Raw genomic sequence first — 19,954 nt, 5'->3', positions numbered from 1 at the left:
GTTGGATTGTTGATCACATGACCAGCCTCCATCTTGGAGGACCAGGCATCAAAAGGGGTGGGCATGAGGTACAGTTGCCCTAGGCACTGTAGTATGATGTGAGGTTGGGGCACCACAAGGAGATTGGGGGGGGAGGGGATTTGTATTAGAAGGTGGAATTTGGGGCACTGCAGGGTGTAAGTATTCTTCCAGGAGAGGTAATTTGGGAGCGGTGCTAAGAGGTGATTTAGGGGGATTTGTGTTGGGGGGAGAGGGGGGAGAAGATTTGTGCTAGGTGGGGGAATTTAGGGGCAATTGGTGCTGGGTTGGTTTGGAAGTGGGGGAGAGGGAAAATGTGTACTAGAAGGGCAATTGTAGGGGTTGAGAACTATGCTGGAAGGGTGAATTTTTATTGGTGGGGGGGGGGGGTCTGAGCTAGGGGGATTTAGGGGATGAGGGGGCAAAGATTTGTGTTGGGGGGATTTCAGCAAGGGGCAGATTTGTACCTAGAGGAGGGGGGATTTATGTTTAGGGGGTAAGCATATAAATTAGTGATCAATGTTTTTGTGGGGAGAATTTTGCTGACACACAATGGTCATCCATCTTGGGGGGGGGGGGGGGAGTTCAGTTTGACATATTCACCCTGGACTCTAGGTGACCTTGTCCCAGCACTGCCAGGGACTGTACCCACATGGATGGTCAGCTATAGCTTTTGGGAGTCATGTGACCATATAAGCCCCACCCATCATTTGGTTCAGTAGGGGAACCTTTAGGGCAGAACCAACCTGTGATTGGACTATAATGCTGAACATATTAGAATGGGGGAAGGCTTGGAGCCTCAGTTGGGGGGTGGAGGAAAATCTCTCATTCGGGATACAGACAGAAACAAGTAGTGAGGAGGCCGTGTACTCACCTTATATCAACCTCTTTGTCCCTGTACAGCAGGGCTGGAGTGTGAGAGGACACAGTAGCACAGGGAGACAATCAGTTCATCTGCACACTAATAGGAGGAGAGTGCAGAGTGACGGAGAGAAGTGATCATCACTGTGCTGCTTCTCCTTTCACTGTCCAGTCACAGGTTGGGGGCTGGTCCGGGATAACCTCACTCACTCTGAGGTTACCACTAAACTGGGGACATCTAGTGGCGGAAAAAAGTACTGCGGGGAGGGGGGGAGTCTCTGAATTTTTATCTTTTAGTGGGCTATTCTTTTTTATTTTGTTGTTTTGAACTGTATTGCTGTGTGTTTGTCTTCCTGTCCTGGTGACAATCTCACCCCCATTTCTGGTGTTGGGTGTCACAAGGACAGAAAGTGATCAGAGATTCTTCCAGGGGGGTCACAGCAGAATTCCAAAGTCTTCCCCCGATCCATCCAAATCCAATGACTCATTTAGTGAAGTAACTCCTATGACAGCAGGGCATGCTGGGACTTGTAGTTGTTCTGCATTTTGTGATAATTTGACATTATCTGACATTTGTGTCGTTTTTGCAGATCTTCTCCTTCATGTGACGCCTCCGGGGGAACGCCCGCTGATCTCTCCGTCTAAAGGACTTCATCCGTCATTTTAAGATGGCGAAGGTGAGTTACCAGATTACCACTCTGACCAATCTCTAACAGTCAGCAGGAGGTGCACAGACCACACACAGAGATCAGGAAGGAGTCAGCAGGAGGTGCACAGACCACACACAGAGATCAGGAAGGAGTCAGGAGGAGGGGCACAGACCGCACACAGAGATCAGGAAGGAGTCAGGAGCAGGAGGAGGGGCACAGACCACACACAGAGATAAGGAAGGAGTCAGGAGGAGGAGGGGCACAGACCACACACAGAGATCAGGAAGGAGTCAGGAGGAGGAGGGGCACAGACCCCATACAGAGATAAGGAAGGAGTCAGGAGGAGGGGCACAGACCACACACAGAGATCAGGAAGGAGTCAGGAGGAGGAGGTGCACAGACCGCACACAGAGATCAGGAAGGAGTCAGGAGGAGGAGGTGCACAGACCGCACACAGAGATCAGGAAGGAGTCAGGAGGAGGAGGAGGTGCACAGACCGCACACAGAGATCAGGAAGATGTCAGGAGGAGGAGGGGCACAGACCACACACAGAGATCAGGAAGGAGTGATCACACGATATCAGCACATCCCTCTCATTCACTACATTGGTTCTGAGTGATCACATGACTTTATTAACATCTCCTACTTGCTGGTCTATCGATGAAAAGTTGACACCAATATTCAGCCGATTTTGTCAGTTTATAGACTTTTGAGAAGCCGATGGAGATTTCTTGAATCTGTAATTTTGTTATTTTTTTACTTTTCAGTCTGTCTACGTTTTACAATGTATCATTTCTGTACATTGTAATACAATCAGGCGGAGTTTATTATCACATTATAGATCGGTCATTCCATCGATCGTTGTGAATGAGCCCCATCCCTCTGCGCTCTCTCCCCCCTCCCCCGCTGGTCGGTGACACACATCTGTTTTCCTTCTGATTTCTCTCATCTGAGTCAGTAATTATCTTGTTTTGCTGCCAGTCATGGAAAGTTCTATTTTTAGCCTTGAAATTTGCATTTTGAGGTTAATTACAATCTCCCCCTCCCCCGTTCTCTGCGCTCGGATCTGACAAGACTTCAATCTTACAATCTGTGACCAAGGCGAGAGGAAATCTGAGAATCTCACCTGTCTTCTTCCGCTGAATCCAGGAGAAAAAAAACTACAACCTTTTATAAAAAGTACAAAAATACAATAAATTATCCCACTGAGTATAAGAAGAATCCAACAACACATCATCCATTTCTACTATCATAGCTCTGACATATACCACAGCGCTGTACAGAGATCACTGAGCCAATCACATCAGTCTCTGTACCAGAGGAGCTTACACTCTAATGTACCCTCCCCCACAGTCACATCAGCCTCTATACCAGTGGAGCTTACACTCTAATGTCCCCTCCCCCCACAGTCACATCAGTCTCTGTACCAGAGGAGCTTACACTCTAATGTCCCCTCCCCACAGTCACACACTATTATTATACATTTATATAGCTCTGACATATACTGCAGTGCTGTACAGAGATCACTGAGCCAATCACATCAGTCTCTGTACCAGAGGAGCTTACACTCTAATGCCCCCTCCTCCACAGTCACATCAGTCTCTGTACCAGAGGAGCTTACACTCTAATGACCCCTGCCCCACAGTCACATCAGTCTCTGTTCCAGAGGAGCTTACACTCTAATGTCCCCTCCCCCCACAGTCACATCAGTCTCTGTACCAGAGGAGCTTACACTCTAATGTCCCCTCCCCACAGTCACACACTATTATTATACATTTATATAGCTCTGACATATACCACAGCGCTGTACAGAGATCACTGAGCCAATCACATCAGTCTCTGTACCAGAGGAGCTTACACTCCAATGTCCCCTCCCCCACAGTCACATCAGTCTCTGTACCAGAGGAGCTTACACTCTAATGTCCCCCTCCCCCACAGTCACATCAGTCTCTGTATCAGAGGAGCTTACACTCTAATGTCCCCTCCCCCCACAGTCACATCAGTCTCTGTACCAGAGGAGCTTACACTCTAATGTCCCCACCCCCACAGTCACATCAGTCTCTGTACCAGAGGAGCTTACACTCTAATGTCCCCTCCCCCACAGTCACATCAGTCTCTGTACCAGAGGAGCTTACACTCTAATGTCCCCTCCCCCACAGTCACACACTATTATTATTGTACATTTATATAGCTCTGACATATACCGCAGTGCTGTACAGAGATCACTAAGCCAGTCACATCAGTCTCTGTACCAGAGGAGCTTACACTCTAATGTCCCCTCCCCCACAGTCACACACTATTATTATTATTATTATACATTTATATAGCTCTGCAATATACCGCAGTGCTGTACAGAGATCACTGAGCCAATCACATCAGTCTCTCCACCAGGTGGTGCTGTTCTGCAAGGTGCTGTTGGCTCACTCTGCTTTGGTCTCAGCTGGAGGAAACATCAAGCCTGGGAGCTCTCCTACAGGCTTCTTCCCCATCACTGTGCAGTGGGTGGGGGAGGACAAAGGTGAACGCTCTGAGGCCTAAACCATGTGCTCAAGCTGCAATAAATCCTGGGCTTGTCCCTGTGCAAGTAGAGTGCTTACCAGCCTTCCAGTACAGAGTGGTGAATAGACTTTGCTGTATTACTAAGGAGGAACAGAAGCTTGCTGTCCTGAAAGCAGATTTCAGGAAAAATAAATCTCTGCATAGTAAGACCGGGGGCAGTAAGAGGAAAGACTCCAAACTGAAGTCTCTGGAGGAGGCATTGAAAATGCAGGAGAAGTTGGTAGCAGGGAAGCAGCGGTGTGTTTAAGGAGAAGTATGAAAATGAGGAGAGATTCCAACAGATGAAGGAGAGTGCCAGTGGCGGCTGGTGCTCAAAATTTTTTGGGGGCGCTAACAGAAAAATGTACAGTAATAGGATTGCTTTGCGGCAAAAAACACTGTAAAAATTGTGTAACTTTGAGGTCACAAAAGTGTGAAAGGGGCCTTCAGTAATCAAGGTATAGTGTGCCCCCTTCAATGCAGAGTTACCAGCGTACCCCTTTCAATGCAGAGAGACCAGCGTGCCCCCTTTCAATGCAGAATGACCAGCGTGCCCCCTTTCAATGCAGAGAGACCAGTGTGCCCCCTTTCAATGCAGAATGACCAGCGTGCCCCCTTTCAATGCAGAATGACCAGCGTGCCCCCTTTCAATTCAGAGAGACCAGCGTCCCCCCTTTCAATGCAGAATGACCAGCGTGCCCCCTTTCAATGCAGAATGACCAGATCATCGTGCCCCCTTCAATGCAGAGAGATCATCATGCCCCCATTCAATGGAGAATGACCAGCGTGTCCCCTTTCAATGCAGAGAGATCATCGTGCCCCCATTCAATGCACAGAGATCACCGTGCCCGCATTCAATGCAGAGAGATCAGTGTGCCCTCCTTCAATGCAGAGAGATCAGTGTGCCCCCCTTCAATGCAGAGAGATCAGTGTGCCCCCCTTCAATGCAGAGAGATCAGCGTGCCCCCTTCAATGCAGAGAGATCAGCGTGCCCCCATTCAATGCAGAGAGATCAGCGTGCCCCCATTCAATGCAGAGAGATCAGCGTGCCCCCATTCAATGCAGAGAGATCAGCGTGCCCCCATTCAATGCAGAGAGATCAGTGTGCCCCCATTCAATGCAGAGAGATCAGTGTGCCCCTATTCAATGCAGAGTGACCAGCGTAGCGTGCTGTGCCCCCACCCCCCAGACCAGTGCACTTACCTGCAGCGGCTCCTCGAGTCCTCCCACCTCCTCCTCGGCCAATGGCTGGTTTTGCCTTTCGGACAATCAGGAAGTTGGATTTAAGGCAGAGGATATTTATGCTCTCATCAGTCTGGTGGGTTCCTATGAATATGACTTATCATTCGTGCGTCCAGAGTCACTGGATCTGTTTTGGGAATGGTATGCACATGTATATAGGGACCAGCCGGACTGGAAAGGGCTTGTCCCCAAAGTTATCTCACAACAGCACTTGACAAGGAATGAGTCTTTACCTCCTGAGGATTTATGGGTCTGGTTGAGGAGGTTTGGTGAAATGTTGTGTCCCCTTAAAATGATTTTGGATGATAGAGGAATCTGCACGGGTGGGTGGTAGGTGTCAATGAGGTTGAGAGTGTGTGAGAATGTAGTCCAGCATTTGCCCTCCTCTGCCTCTATTGGTAGAGATAGGCTTACCATCTTCTACCCTGGTCAACCTAATCTGTGCCATAAATGTGGTGCCAAGGGACATTTCTCCACTTCCTGTCCAGAACAGAAGTGATCTTTGTGTCAGGAACTGGGGCATCTGGCAAGGGGTTGTAAGTTTATTAAGTGTAACCTATGTGAGAAGGTCGGTCACCCAGATAGCCAGTGCCCTGAGGCTTTTCACAAAAAGAGTTAGTGGATGAATTCTTCCATCTGGATAGAGAAGAGTCTGGGTTCGCTGAGGTTGTCCCAGGGGATCCTAGTGTCTCTGTCCCATCAGAATCTGTGTCTGTGAGGCCAGCTGTGGTGTCAGTGTCCCCCCCCCCAGTCTGTGGTTCCCCAGTCGGTGTCAGAAAGTGTGGTCGTCAAGTCTGTGTCTGCACCTGTTGTTTTTCCTAGAGTAGTGAAGGCAATGGAGGGTGCTGGACCAGCATGTATGGTTGTGCCAACCCCTCCTCCTCGGCATGGCAGAAGTGCTGCTGGAGGTCAGCAGACACCAAGGGGAAGAGGTGGGCAGGGAGAGGGAATGAGAGTAGCTGGTGCAGAATGCAAGGTGAATGATGTGGAAGTTGGGGTAAATTATGTGGGGAGAGGGTTTAATGCAGGGGTTTTCGCTGGGGATGTCGTGGGGGGAGGGGGTTCTGCCGTTAGGATTATCGAATGAGGATGTGGAATGGTTGGAGGCTAAAGGAAAAAGTGTAAGGGGCAGAGAAGGAGGAAGGATGTCATTGCTTCTGACCTGGAAGGTGTCAAATGCTTTTGAAGGGTTTTCTGAGGTGGAGGGTGAAAGTTCTTCGGGTGATGAGTCAGTGATTTCTATGGAGGAGGAATCACAAGGAGCATTGAAGCCTGTAGGGTCTCCAAGTAGGGAGGGGGGTATGCAGGCTAAGAAACGTGTACCTCAATCATCCTGATGGCGGTTTCTACTCCACTGAAGGTGGTGACCATTAATGTCGCCAGCATAAAATCAGTAAGTGCTCGTAACATGGCCTTATTTTTGCTCAGCAGGTTTGATGCTGATATTTTCTTTTTGCAGGAGACCCGGTTGTCTAGTTTGGCCGACATTCATCTGGCGGAGAGGGAGTGGAGGCGTGGCCCCTCCTCCTGGTCTCTTGTGGCCGAGCCTTACATTGGAGTTGCGATACTTTTTTCCGGCATGGTAACCTGACGTCGGATTATTGAGGTAGAAATGGGGAGATGCATGGTCTTAGACATCTCCAAGAGGGGGGCGGGACCTGCGCCTGATTAACATCTATGGGCCCCAGACAAAGTGGGGCAGAAACTGCCTCTTAATGAAGATCAATCCTTTTCTTTTTACAGCCCAGCAAGTTGTCTTCTAGGACTAAGGGCAGGGAAGGTACCGGAACCAGGCTGGACTGTGACGGCTTTTTTTAATACAAATAGCTAGAGAGGCAGGTCTGGTTGATGTGCACATTCACTGCTGCCCAGACGACACGGGATTCACTTTTCAGTGAGGTAGTAGTCATCGTAGAATAGATAGGTTTTTTTTTTTTAAAGGGGAACTCTGCCTTCTCAGCACCAGTGTGTCAGGCGGGTGAAGATTTCCAATCACTGTATTCTATCTGTGACTCTGAATAGCCCTATACGGAAACGGGGGGGGGGGGGGGGGTACCTGGAAGCTGAATTCGGTACTTCTGGATGATGAGAAGGGGAGTCATTCCTTTGAGGATTTTTTTTCAGGCACAAGTATTGATCATGGACTTTTGCAGCAATAAATCAGAGTGGTGGGAGCTTACAAAATGAAGGATCGTTGGGGTTTTCAAGGCCGTAGGAAGAAATAAACATCTTGATGAGTATGTCACCTACCAGCATCTGCGGAAGAAGCTTGATAGGCTTGTCTCGAATAATGGAGATCCGGGGATGATCTCTGAGGTTAAACTCTTGCTCAGAGAGTGTCAATATGACAGGGCTGCCTCTTTGGTTCTGGAAAGGGATTATGGGAAATATCACTCACCCAACCCTTACCAGAATTGCAAACAAGGTAGAGCAGTGAAGTCAGTTGTAGGCCTGGATTACAGTACGGGTTCCTTGACAAAGTCCAAGTCGGGATCCTGGGGGGGGGGGGGGGGTGTTTACTCTCTCCCTCCATGCGACGCGGTTTGTGGTGAATATTCTGTCAAAGGGTAAAGACTCTTCAAGAATTTAGAATTAGCCTTCTCAATGTTGATTGGAAGATACTGGCAAAAATCATTTTCTGGCATTTATTGTCTGTAACGGGCATTCTACTTTCTTGCCACCAGCACTGTTTGGTTCAGGGTAGAAGCACTTTTTCAGTGGTGTTAGCTGTTCCGGAGGCCCTGGAACGGTGCAGGGCTGCAGGCTGGAGAAAGTACTTGCTGGCATTGGATCAGGCAAAAGCTTGGGTCAATCATGTGTACCTATGGCTGCTTCTTGGCAAGTATGGCCTGGAGGGGGGCTTTATCCATTGTCTAAAGACTTTGTACAGAGGGGCTGAAAGTTTCATGCTTGTGAATGGTTGGATCGAAAGGCCCTTTGAGGTTGGCTCGGGTGTGTATCAAGGGGTGTCCTTTGAGTACTCTGCTATACACATTCACAATCAATCTCTTCATCAGGAGGTTAGAGACCGTTGTATGGAGTGCCTTTGGGCATTCCTGGTGAACTCCCTTTGAGGGTTGTGGCCTATGCTGATGATGTGTCTGTTTTCATCTCTGGGACAGAGGAGGTGGTCTTGGTGATGGAGCAGTATGCTGAGGCATCCGGCTCAAAGATCAATCAGGATAAAAGTGAAGTTTTCTGGATGGGAGAGGAAGGCAATGGCTTTGAGCCTCCAGACACCTTCCCAGAGTCCTGGCAGGAAATTAAAGTTTTAGGCATCAAATTTGGGCCCGGCGATTACGGCCTTGCAAATTAGGAAAGCAGGCTACAAGATGCCGATGCCAAGGTTGCCAGCTGGAAGGAATGGAAACTCTCTTAAAGGGAAAGAATTGACCTGATTAAAACTTACCTGATCCCAGTATTTCTGTATGTCAGCCAGAGGCGTAACTAGATTTCTCAGGGCCCCGGTGCAAGAAATCATGAAGGCCCCCCCCCCCCCCCCCCCGAAAAAGCATATTTTTGACACTTTTTTTTTCCAATGTACAGCAAAGTAAAACATTTGTTTCTGGTTTCAACGGCGGCAATGGTGGTGGGGGTGGTATCAGTGGCAGCAAGGGTGGTGAGGGGGGGTGGTATCAGTGGCAGCAATGGTGGTGAGGGGGTGTGGGATCAGTGGCGGCAATGGTGGTGAGGGGGTGTGGGATCAGTGGCGGCAATGGTGGTGAGGGGGTGTGGGATCAGTGGCGGCAATGGTGGTGAAGGGGTGTGGGATCAGTGGCGGCAATGGTGGTGAGGGGGTGTGGGATCAGTGGCGGTGGTGGGGAGGGGGGAATGGGAACAGTAATAGTGCTGGTGGACTAAAGAAACACCTCCAAATTCACCCTTAAAAGGAAAACAATTGCAGAGTGACCCTATGCACTCAGGAGTATATGACACATATAATACAATGCTGCTACTTATATAGAAGTAATTATAGGTAATGAAATAATGTATAAATGGTGTAATAAGAATTAGATCACACAATACAAAATATAAAAATTTCAGTAGAGCAGGAATGGTGGTATCTCCTAGCCACCTGATGGGCCCTTTCACACGGGCGTTCCGTATGTCCGCAAATCATCCTATTTTTTTGCGGATGATTTGCGGACATAATGTAAGTCAATGGGACTGCGGATGTCAGCGGAATACCATCCGCTGACATCCGATTTTCTTCCTTTCAGTTCTGTTCCATTCTTTGGAACGGAACAGAACCCTATTTTTCCTCCGTTCAAAAAACGGAAAGGAAGCAAAATCGGATGTCAGCGTTGTCATCCGCTGACATCCGCAATGCCCATAGACTTACATTATGTCCGTATATCATCCGCAAACGGATGGGATGATATGCGGACATACGGACCGGATGACACAAATGTCATCCGCTCCGTGGAAAAAAAAAAAAAGCACTGGAGCGGATCGCAATGCGGTCCGCTCCGTGTGAAAGAGCCCTTACGTGTTTAAAGTAAATTGAGAAAACCGACTATAATATAATAACTGATTTACTGCACACTTCAGCTTAAAATCATTTCATTTAAAAGTCCCTAAAAGTCCATAAACTCAAATGGGCAATAACTTGAAGCACACACACGTACATATATCCACACACATATAAACACACACACACATACATACATACATGCACGCACATACATACATACACATACAGTACACACACACACACATACATACACATAGATAGGTACACACACATACAGTACACACATACAATACACACACACACACACATACAGTACACACACATACAGTACACACATACAATACACACACACACACACATACAGTACACACACATACATTACACACACATACACTACACACATACAGTACACACACATACAGTACACACACATGCAGTACACACACATGCAGTACACACACACACATACAGTACACACACATACAGTACACACACACACATACAGTACACACATACAGTACACACACATACATACATACACACATACAGTACACACACATACAGTACACACACATGCAGTACATACACACACAGTACACCAACATACAGTACACACACATACATACAGTACACACACATACAGTACACACACATGCAGTACATACACACACAGTACACCAACATACAGTACACACACACACACATACAGTACACACACATACAGTACACACACATACAGTACACACACACATACAGTACACACAAATACACATACATACATACATACATACATGCACACACATACATATATAGATGCACACACATACAGTACACATACATACATACAGTACACATACATACATACAGTACACACACATACATACAGTACACACACATACATACAGTACACACACATACATACACATACACACACACACATACATACATACAGAAAGCCTTTTTAAAAAACGTTAGAGAGAGGTCTGTACCTTCCTGTAACTTCCTGCCGACCAGGTATTGCACTGTAGGGGGAGGCAGAGAGCACAGCACACATTCTGCTTTCAGTTTCCTATATGAGACCAGCTCCTTCAGTGCCGATTTATCGGGGAGCTCCGGTCTCAGTTGCGCTTGCCGCTCCTCATTTCTATACATACAGGGGGCCCTATCAGGCCCCCTGCAGCATGGGGCCCGGTCGCCATGGCGACCCCTGCGACCCCTGTACGTCCGCCCCTGATGTCAGCTTTGTCTGTGTTTTGCCAGTGTCTCTCTATGCGAAGATCTACAGCTGTTTCTTCCAGCTGTTATGGGGGAACAAACTGAACCTCATTAAGAGGTCTATAACCTACCTTCCCAGGCGGATGGGTGGCTTAGGAATAGTCAACCCGGTGGTATTTTTTTCTCTGATGTTTTGGAAACATAATTTTGGTAACATGCTGGCAGAAAAACCGCCTGGCTTGATTGACATTTTTCAGTCCTGGTTTAGGCCTTTTTTGCGAAGCTTGGAGAATGGTGGGCCAGTGAAAAGCCTGAGGGTCCGACATGGTAAGCTCCCGGCTTACGTTGCCCTGTGCCTGAAAATGCTTCAGCAGTGGCGAGTGACGGCGGAGGAAATGAAGTCTCTTCCTAGGAATTTCCTGGAGAGGAGGGTTGTTGAATCTGCCTTTAGCGAGCCACTGGCCTTGAGGGATTTCCCAGGCCCTGTTATGAAGGAGGCTCTGCATTTGATTAATCTGGAGAGGGATTTGGCCTGGTTCTCGTTCCATGGCAGACTCTATGTGAAGGGCAACTTGAAGCATCACTCTGCGGAGAACCATGGTTGTCCAAGAGTGGAGTGTGGCGGTGTGGAGGAGACGATGGACCATTTCCTGCTTCAGTGCCCCTTCAATATAGAAGTCTATAAGTGGGTGGGGCTCTGGGTATCCCTTTCTTTTCCCGCTTGAGTTATGCGGAGTGGTCATACGGGTCTTTTGAGACACATCGGAATTTTGATTTTGAGACACTTTTTCAAGTTAGCTTAGTAGTCCGTTACTTCACGTGGAATGCACAGTGTCAGGTTTCCACTCGGAAAAAAGTCCTTCCTGTCGAGGTGGTGGTGCACAACATTCTGGATGAGGTTGAGAAGATTCGGGGACTTGAGAAGGACAGGTGGCAGCCGGGGGCCTGGACAAAGGTGTGGAGGAATGTCCGTCCCTGTAGCTGCTGTCTGTCAGTCTCTGGGTGTTCGGCTTTTCTTTCTGTCCTTACACGTCCCCTACATTTTTTATAAGATCAGATTTTTGGAAAAGGCTGCATGCATGGGATAAATGTGTAATCGTTTCTTAGCCTGAGGGGGGGGGGGGGGGGGTGTTAGGTGGAAGTTAGGGCTTTGTTGGGTTTAATCATGATTATAATAATATAAAAATGTGTCTTGATTGGTGTATTTAGTTTTCTTTTTGTTTTTTTCTGCTAAAAATACATTTTCTGTTTCTATGCTGATGTAAGCTATTTTTGTTTATGTATATTTTTATTTCATTTGTATATATGTAAAAAAGTTTTTATTTATGTTTGTAAGATTTTTTAATAAACAAAAATGTAAACTCTAATGTCCCCCCACAGTCACACACTATTATTATTACACATTTATATAGCTCTGACATATACCGCAGTGCTGTACAGAGATCACTGAGCCAGTCACATCAGTCTCTGTACCAGAGGAGCTTACACTCTAATGTCCCCTCCCCCACAGTCACACACTATTATTATTATACATTTGTATAGCTCTGACACAGGGCTGCTGTTAGAAATCGCGGGGCCCCGTACAGACTATCTGGCAGGGCCCCCTCAAAAAAATATTAAAGATATATTTAGCTAAAATTACAACAAAATCACTATTATCAGACACAAATATAACATAACTTGCATAATTCCTGCTAAATCTAAAAAAAAAAAAAAAAAAAAAAAAAAAAAAAAAAACTATGTTAAATAAAAAAGAAGATGAGATGAGAAAATATACAGGCTGGGCAGTTGGAGCTCAGTGATCAGAGAGACAGAGAGAGAGAAACAAAGTTACAATTTACAAATAAACTCCTGAGCAGAGATAAGTGCTGGGAGGGAGGGGGATTAGTGAGGGACATATAAAAGCTGATAGCAGGGAAAGGGACAGGTCAGATTCAGCTGCTGGAGGAAGATTTCTGTAATTGTTGTCCATCACTAATCCCCCTCTCTCTGTGGGCCCCCCTGTGTGCTAGGGCCCCCTACAAGAGGGCTGGTGGTCCCCCCCTAACAGCGGCCCTGCTCTGACATATACCGCAGAGCTGTACAGAGATCACTGAGCCAGTCACATCAGTCTCTGTACCAGAGAAGCTTACACTCTAATGTCCCCTCCCCCACAGTCACACACTTTTATTATTATACATTTATATAGCTCTGACATATACTGCAGTGCTGTACAGAGATCACCAGGTTCAGTGAAGTTACACATTGTATATACTTTGTATATTTGTAGTTGGGATTCTCAGCTCTCTTGTAGGGTGTCACCTGCCCCATCCTTAGATGTGTGTTATTATCTTCATTAGCCGGTTGGATGGCTCCCTGTGGGCCGGACACATTTCACCTCTATAAATGCTCTCTGGGGTCCTCACATAGTTGCCAAGAAGCTGAATAATTTCCAGGGACACTTTGCTTCTAGCTGGTTGTATCCAGGCTGGTTACTTACAATACGGCCCCAGAGGAGCGCGCACTGCACCCCGTGTGTGTCGGCTGAATACAAACACACCGGAATATACAGAACTTTCCTACAGGTAATACATTGATAGGCCGGGGACTGAGGAGTCTGATTGGGAGATAGAGACAACAGAAGGATGAGCAATCCTATCATCTACAAAGAGTGGGAACAGCTAAAGTATTGATTAGATATCACTGTGCCCCAGACACGCCTAAATCAGAGTTCACTAAACCTCCGCCATTTATGTTACGTGGTTAGAAATTGGAAAAAAATGACCACTAGGAACGGCTATTAAAGACAATGCAGGGTCTGTTTTTTTATCAGCCGTACAGAGCACTGAACAAGAAAGAGGAGAGATTGCTTTATAATTCCAGAGCTATAAAGAGTGTTCTGACTCCTCTCAACATCCCCCCCTACATTGTATCCCTATCACTCCTTTCCTTGCCTAAAAGCCCTATAACCCCTACCCTTCCTGCATCCCCTGCACCCTCTCCTACTCTTAATTCCCTGTGCTCCAATCCCTTCTACATCCCCAGCACTGCCTTCCCTCCCTGCATCCCCTGCACCCTCTTTGACCCCTTATTCCGTGCGCTCCTATCCCTTCTACATCCCTGCACTGCCTTCCCTCCCTGCATTCTCTGCACCCTCTCCCACCCTTCATTCCCTGCACTCCTATCCCTTCTACATCCCCTGCACTGCCTTCCCTCCCTGCATTCTCTGCACCCTCTCCCACCCTTCATTCCCTGCACTCCTATCCCTTCCACATCCCCTGCACTGCCTTCCTTCCCTGCATCCCCTGCACCCTCTTCCCATCCTTCATTCCCTGGACTCCTATCCAATGCAGGGGCAAGGTTATCCAGTGCCCAGGGCAAAAATGCCAAACTGCGCCACCCCCATCTTAGGGTTAGGGTCAGGGCACCCCCATCCCTGCAAATAACCATTGCGCTAGGGCAGCCTTCCCTCTTGCCCACCCCTTGTCCCGGCTCTGCTCCTATCCCTTCTACATCCCCTGCATTGCCTTCCCTCCCTGCATCCTCTCCCACCCTTCATTCCCTGCACTCCTATCCCTCCCTGCATCCACTGCACCCTCTTCCCACCCTTCATTCCCCGCACTCCCTTTTATTTTTACATCCCCTGCACTGCCTTCCTTCCCTGCATCCCCTGCATCCTCTTCCCAGCCTTCATTCCCTGTACGCCTATTCTCTACTGCATCTCCTGCACCCTCTTTCCACCCTTCATTCCCTGCACTCCCTTCACTTTTACATCCCCTGCACTTCCTTCCCTCCCTGCATCCCCTGCACCCTCCCTTACCCTCCTATCCCTTCTACATCCTCTGCACTGCCTTCCCTCCCTGCATCCCCTACACCCTCTCCCAACCTTTATTCCCTGCACTCCCTACACTTCTATATCCCCTGCACTGCCTTCCCTCCCTGCATCCTCTCCCAACCTTCATCCCCTGCACTGCCTTCCCTCCCTGCATCCTCTCCCAACCTTCGACACCTGCACTTCCTTTCCTCCCTTCATCTTCTGCACCCTCTCCCAACTTTCATCCCCTGCACTGCCTTCCCTCCCTGCATTCCCTGCACCCTCTCCCAATCTTCATTCCCTGCATTCCCTTCCCCTCTACATCCTCTGCACTGCCTTCCCTCCCTACATCCCCTGCACCTTCTTTCTGCCTTACATCCACCCAGAGATGTATAGTAACTAAGTAGAACTACTTCACTACTGTAATTAAGTACGGAAAGGCGGTATCTGTACTTTCCTGGAGTCTAATTTTTTTTCTCCTACTTCCACTTTTACTTCACTACATTTTTTCAATGATTTCAATACTTCTACTCCGATATTTTTTTTTTGTGCTGCATAGTTACTCGTTACAATTATAAAAATTACCACTGCCAGAACAGTAGATGGCCGGTTTCATGAAGCTCAAAACATTGTGTATTATCAGCGCATACGAAAATAAATGCTACTGTATGTATAAATAAAAGCTGCATTTGAAATAATGAAAAACAATATGATGTTCAAACTTTTGACTTCTTTCTTTAATAACTACATAACACAGTACTTGTACTTTTACTTTCAGTACTTGAGTAGCAAAATTTAAAAAAAAAACTACTTGCAATACTTAAGTACAAAAAATGTTGAATACTTTAGTACTTCTACTCAAGTCACTTTTTGATTGAGCACTTCCACTTCTACTCAAGTCACTTTTTGATCTAGCACTTGTACTTTTACTCAAGTATGCGTTTCAAGTACTTTATACAACTCTGCATCCACCCCCCTCCTCACCCTGCATCCCTTTCCTACCCACACCCCCTGCACTCCTTTCTCGCTACATCGCTCCCTGGGGTAGGAAATCGGCTCATTTGCATATTGGCGAGTGTGGTATTTTTTTACATCACCCCATATACTTTATGTGATAAAAATCTTTTTGCATTTCAGAGCTGCTATGAATGTGCAGAGAAGAACCCCGCCCACAGCCTGTGCACGCGTTGTAACAAGTGGTTGTGCAGCACCTGCGCTGAGCAGCACCGGCACAGCAAGGGGAGCGCAGAAAATTATCTGCAGCAGAGGACAGGTACTGTTTGTTGGCACAATGCAGGATGAGCTGCACCTAAACATAGCGCCCTCCCTAGAATAATAGCCATAGGAGTAATATTTTTAAATCAGGAATATTGGCTGGTTACTTTGGTTGAAATAATTGAAATTGCGATAAATTTGCCGTATATTTGGCCAGAATTACATTATTGTTCTCCTAATGAAGGTAAGGATTGAGGAAGGCTAATTGGCCCTTTAACTGGGAGAAGCCAATCACATTCTGTGTTTCTTTTTCCCCTAACAAAATGTAGGACCTGATTGGTTGAAACGGAGGGAGAAGATTTTTCCTGCACTTTGTATTTCAGGAATCACAAAGATGTGAAAAAAATAATTATCCTAATCTTTAGACTGCGATTTCTTTTTGGGAATGTCCTTTATTAAGTGTTTAAAGTTTTGTGTTTGCGTTTCGCAGGGACAGACGGCGGCTCCGGGAACCCCATGTACTGCCTCCTTCACACTCAGGAGACTCTGAAGTTATTTTGTGAGACGTGTGATGGTCTGATCTGCCGCCACTGCCTCGTCCTGGAGCACAAGGATCACAGGTGGGAGAGCCGCGGGGGGTGGGGAATGTCATGGACTGGGGTCCGTATTCACAGGGAGAGGCAGTTCAGGAGATACAGAAATGTACCTGAGACTGCATAGAGACACAGGGGGGGGGTCACAGAGGGGCATGGGGTGCACATCATAGGATGCTAAGTTTTTCAGGAGGTTCTGGAGTCACAAGGCGTCACACAATGCTCTGGGGTCACGGGTGATGGATACTCTGGGGTCACTGGATGACCTAGAAGAGGAAGGAGACATAAGGGAAGGAGTCACTAGAGGCACAGGAGCACTGGGGTCACGAGAGACACTGGGATGCACAAGGGTTACAGAGACACTGGAGGCACAAGAGCACTGGGGTCACAAGAGACACTAGAGCAACTGGGGTGCACAGAGGTTACAGAGTCACTGGTGGCACAAGAGTGCTGGGGTTACTGAAGACACTGGGGGACACTGGGGTGCACATGGGTTACAGAGTCACTGGAGGCACAAGAGTGCTGGGGTTAATGAAGACACTGGTGGTCACTGGGGTGCACAGGGGTTACAGAGTCACTGGAGGCAAGAGTGCTGGGGTTACTGAAGACACCGGTGGTCACTGGGGTGCACTGGGGTTACAGAGTCACTGGAGGCACAAGAGCACTGGGGTCACAAGAGACACTAGAGTAACTGGGGTGCACAGGGGTTACAGAGTCACTGGAGGCACAAGAGTGCTGGGGTTAATGAAGACATTGGTGGTCACTGGGGTGCACAGGGGTTACAGAGTCACTGGAGGCAAGAGTCCTGGGGTTACTGAAGACACTGGTGGTCACTGGGGTGCACAGGGGTTACAGAGTCACTGGAGGCAAGAGTGCTGGGGTTACTGAAGACACCGGTGGTCACTGGGGTGCACTGGGGTTACAGAGTCACTGGAGGCACAAGAGCACTGGGGTCACAAGAGACACTAGAGTAACTGGGGTGCACAGGGGTTACAGAGTCACTGGAGGCACAAGAGTGCTGGGGTTAATGAAGACATTGGTGGTCACTGGGGTGCACAGGGGTTACAGAGTCACTGGAGGCAAGAGTCCTGGGGTTACTGAAGACACTGGTGGTCACTGGGGTGCACAGGGGTTACAGAGTCACTGGAGGCAAGAGTGCTGGGGTTACTGAAGACACCGGTGGTCACTGGGGTGCACTGGGGTTACAGAGTCACTGGAGGCACAAGAGCACTGGGGTCACAAGAGACACTAGAGTAACTGGGGTGCACAGGGGTTACAGAGTCACTGGTGGCACAAGAGTGCTGGGGTTACTGAAGACACTGGGGGTCACAGGGGTTACAGAGTCACTGGAGGCACAAGAGTGCTGGGGTTACTGAAGACACTGGGGGTCACAGGGGTTACAGAGTCACTGGAGGCACAAGAGTGCTGGGGTTACTGAAGACACTGGTGGTCACTGAGGTGCACCGGGGTTACAGAGTCACTGGAGGCACAGGAGCACTTGGGTCATGAGAGACACTAGAGTAACTGGGGTGCACAGGGGTTACAGAGTCACTGGAGGCAAGAGTGCTGGGGTTACTGAAAATACAGGGGGTGCAGGGGTCACTGATGGAATGGGAGTGTGGGGGCCACTGATGGAATGGGAGCGCTGGGGCCACTGATGGAATGGGAGCGTGGGGGCCACTGATGGAATGGGAGCGCGGGGGCCACTAATAGAATGGGAGCGCGGGGGCCACTGATGGAATGGGAGCGCGGGGGCCGCTGATGGAATGGGAGTGCAGGGGTCACTGATGGAATGGGAGGGCAGGGGTCACTGATGGAATGGGAGCGCGGGGGCCACTGATGGAATGGGAGTGCAGGGGCCACTGATGGAATGGGAGGGCAGGGGTCACTGATGGAATAGGAGTGCAGGGGTCACTGATGGAATAGGAGTGCAGGGGTCACTGATGGAATGGTAGTGCAGGGGTTACTGATGGAATGGGAGGGCAGGGGCCACTGATGGAATGGGAGTGCGGGGGCCACTGATAGAATGGGAGTGCGGGGGCCACTGATAGAATGGGAGTGCAGGGGTTAATGATGGAATGGGAGTGCAGGGGTCACTGATGGATTGGGAGTGCAGGGGTCACTGATGGATTGGGAGTGCAGGGGCCACTGAGAGAATGGGAGTGCAGGGGCCACTGATAGAATGGGAGTGCAGGGGTTACTGATGGAATGGGAGTGCAGGGGTCACTGATGGAATGGGAGTGCAGGGGTTACTGATGGATTGGGAGTGCAGGGGCCACTGATGGAATGGGAGTGCGGGGGCCACTGATAGAATGGGAGTGCAGGAGTTACTGATGGAATGGGAGTGCGGGGGCCACTGATGGAATGGGAGTGCGGGGGTTACTGATGGAATGGGAGTGCAGGGAGCTTGGCTTTGGCATAGCAACTTCACCAATTAGGAGATCTCTATCCTGATTGGTCGCAGCCCCGGTGTTCCAGTTGAAGACTCGGCACTGGATGGTGGAACAGGTGATTGGAACATTCTCTGCACAGTTCATATAGCCTCAGGCTGACCACATAGAAGGGAACCTTCCAAACTTAGAGTTCATCTTTTATTTGAGGTTGTACATCGGTACTTGGGGTGCCGGGAATGAAGAGATGAAAGAGGAAATAGAAAGAAATGGGATGTCTTATATATGAAACATTTGTTCCATGTGACTGTTATCACTCCATTGATTGTCCCCAATCTGTGGGATTTGGCTGCACTCCAATCCTCAGCCCTGAAGAAGTGGGTATGTCCCTCGAAACGTGTTTCAGAGGCTCCTACATTTTAATAAAGTGACAGTTATTTTCATTTAAAGTCCAATGAGATTTCACAATCACTGTTATTTTTATACTTGCATTAAAGTTTTGTGAATTGAACCTGTTGTTGACAGATCTGTACAGAATGCTGCAGTCTGATTGGCTGCTTTAGGGTTACTAGAACCCCTCTGCTTCCTCTGCCACTGCAGTTAGAGGAGTCGGGGCTCAGCAGTGAGATTTCTGTGTTCTCCTCTCAGGTTCCGGAGGCTGGAGGAGGCTCTGCAGAATCAGCGAGTTCTGCTGGAAAATGTCATCACGCAGGTGGAAGAGAAGAAAATTGTGGTGCAAGCAGCCGGGAAGCAGATAGAGGACCGGTGAGTGAGAACTCGGCATTGTTGTAGACTGAGTGGTGTCAGCCCTGCCCAGTAGTCCTTTGCTAAAGTACTCAACCACTCCCACTATCAGCTCTCTATAACATAAAGGCTAATTGTTCTGTAGTCCAAGATAAGAACTATGTGGGAGGGGGGGGGGCTCTATGTGATAACACAGGAAGTGTGCAGAGGACATAGGACAG

General features: G+C 48.4%; 1 protein-coding gene across 1 annotated transcript in view; it reads left to right on the top strand.

Annotated features, from left to right (window-relative positions):
* Positions 1 to 1,470: 1,470 nt before the first annotated feature.
* The window catches only part of TRIM66 (tripartite motif containing 66), a gene marked incomplete at its 3' end in the record, with an annotated part of 66,755 nt that continues 48,271 nt past the window's right edge, over positions 1,471 to 19,954 (top strand). The window contains exons 1-4 of the mRNA XM_082270333.1: positions 1,471 to 1,556; positions 15,929 to 16,064; positions 16,497 to 16,626; positions 19,638 to 19,754. Coding sequence (XP_082126459.1) covers positions 1,548 to 1,556; positions 15,929 to 16,064; positions 16,497 to 16,626; positions 19,638 to 19,754 — 392 coding nt within the window. The 5' untranslated portion in view covers positions 1,471 to 1,547. The remainder of the gene's footprint in view (positions 1,557 to 15,928; positions 16,065 to 16,496; positions 16,627 to 19,637; positions 19,755 to 19,954) is intronic.

Source organism: Pelophylax lessonae (genome assembly GCF_965119305.1).
Source record: "Pelophylax lessonae genome assembly, chromosome: 10".
NCBI lineage: Eukaryota > Metazoa > Chordata > Amphibia > Anura > Ranidae > Pelophylax > Pelophylax lessonae.
Note: the sequence above shows the minus strand (reverse complement) of the source record. Positions and strands in the feature narration are given on the sequence as shown.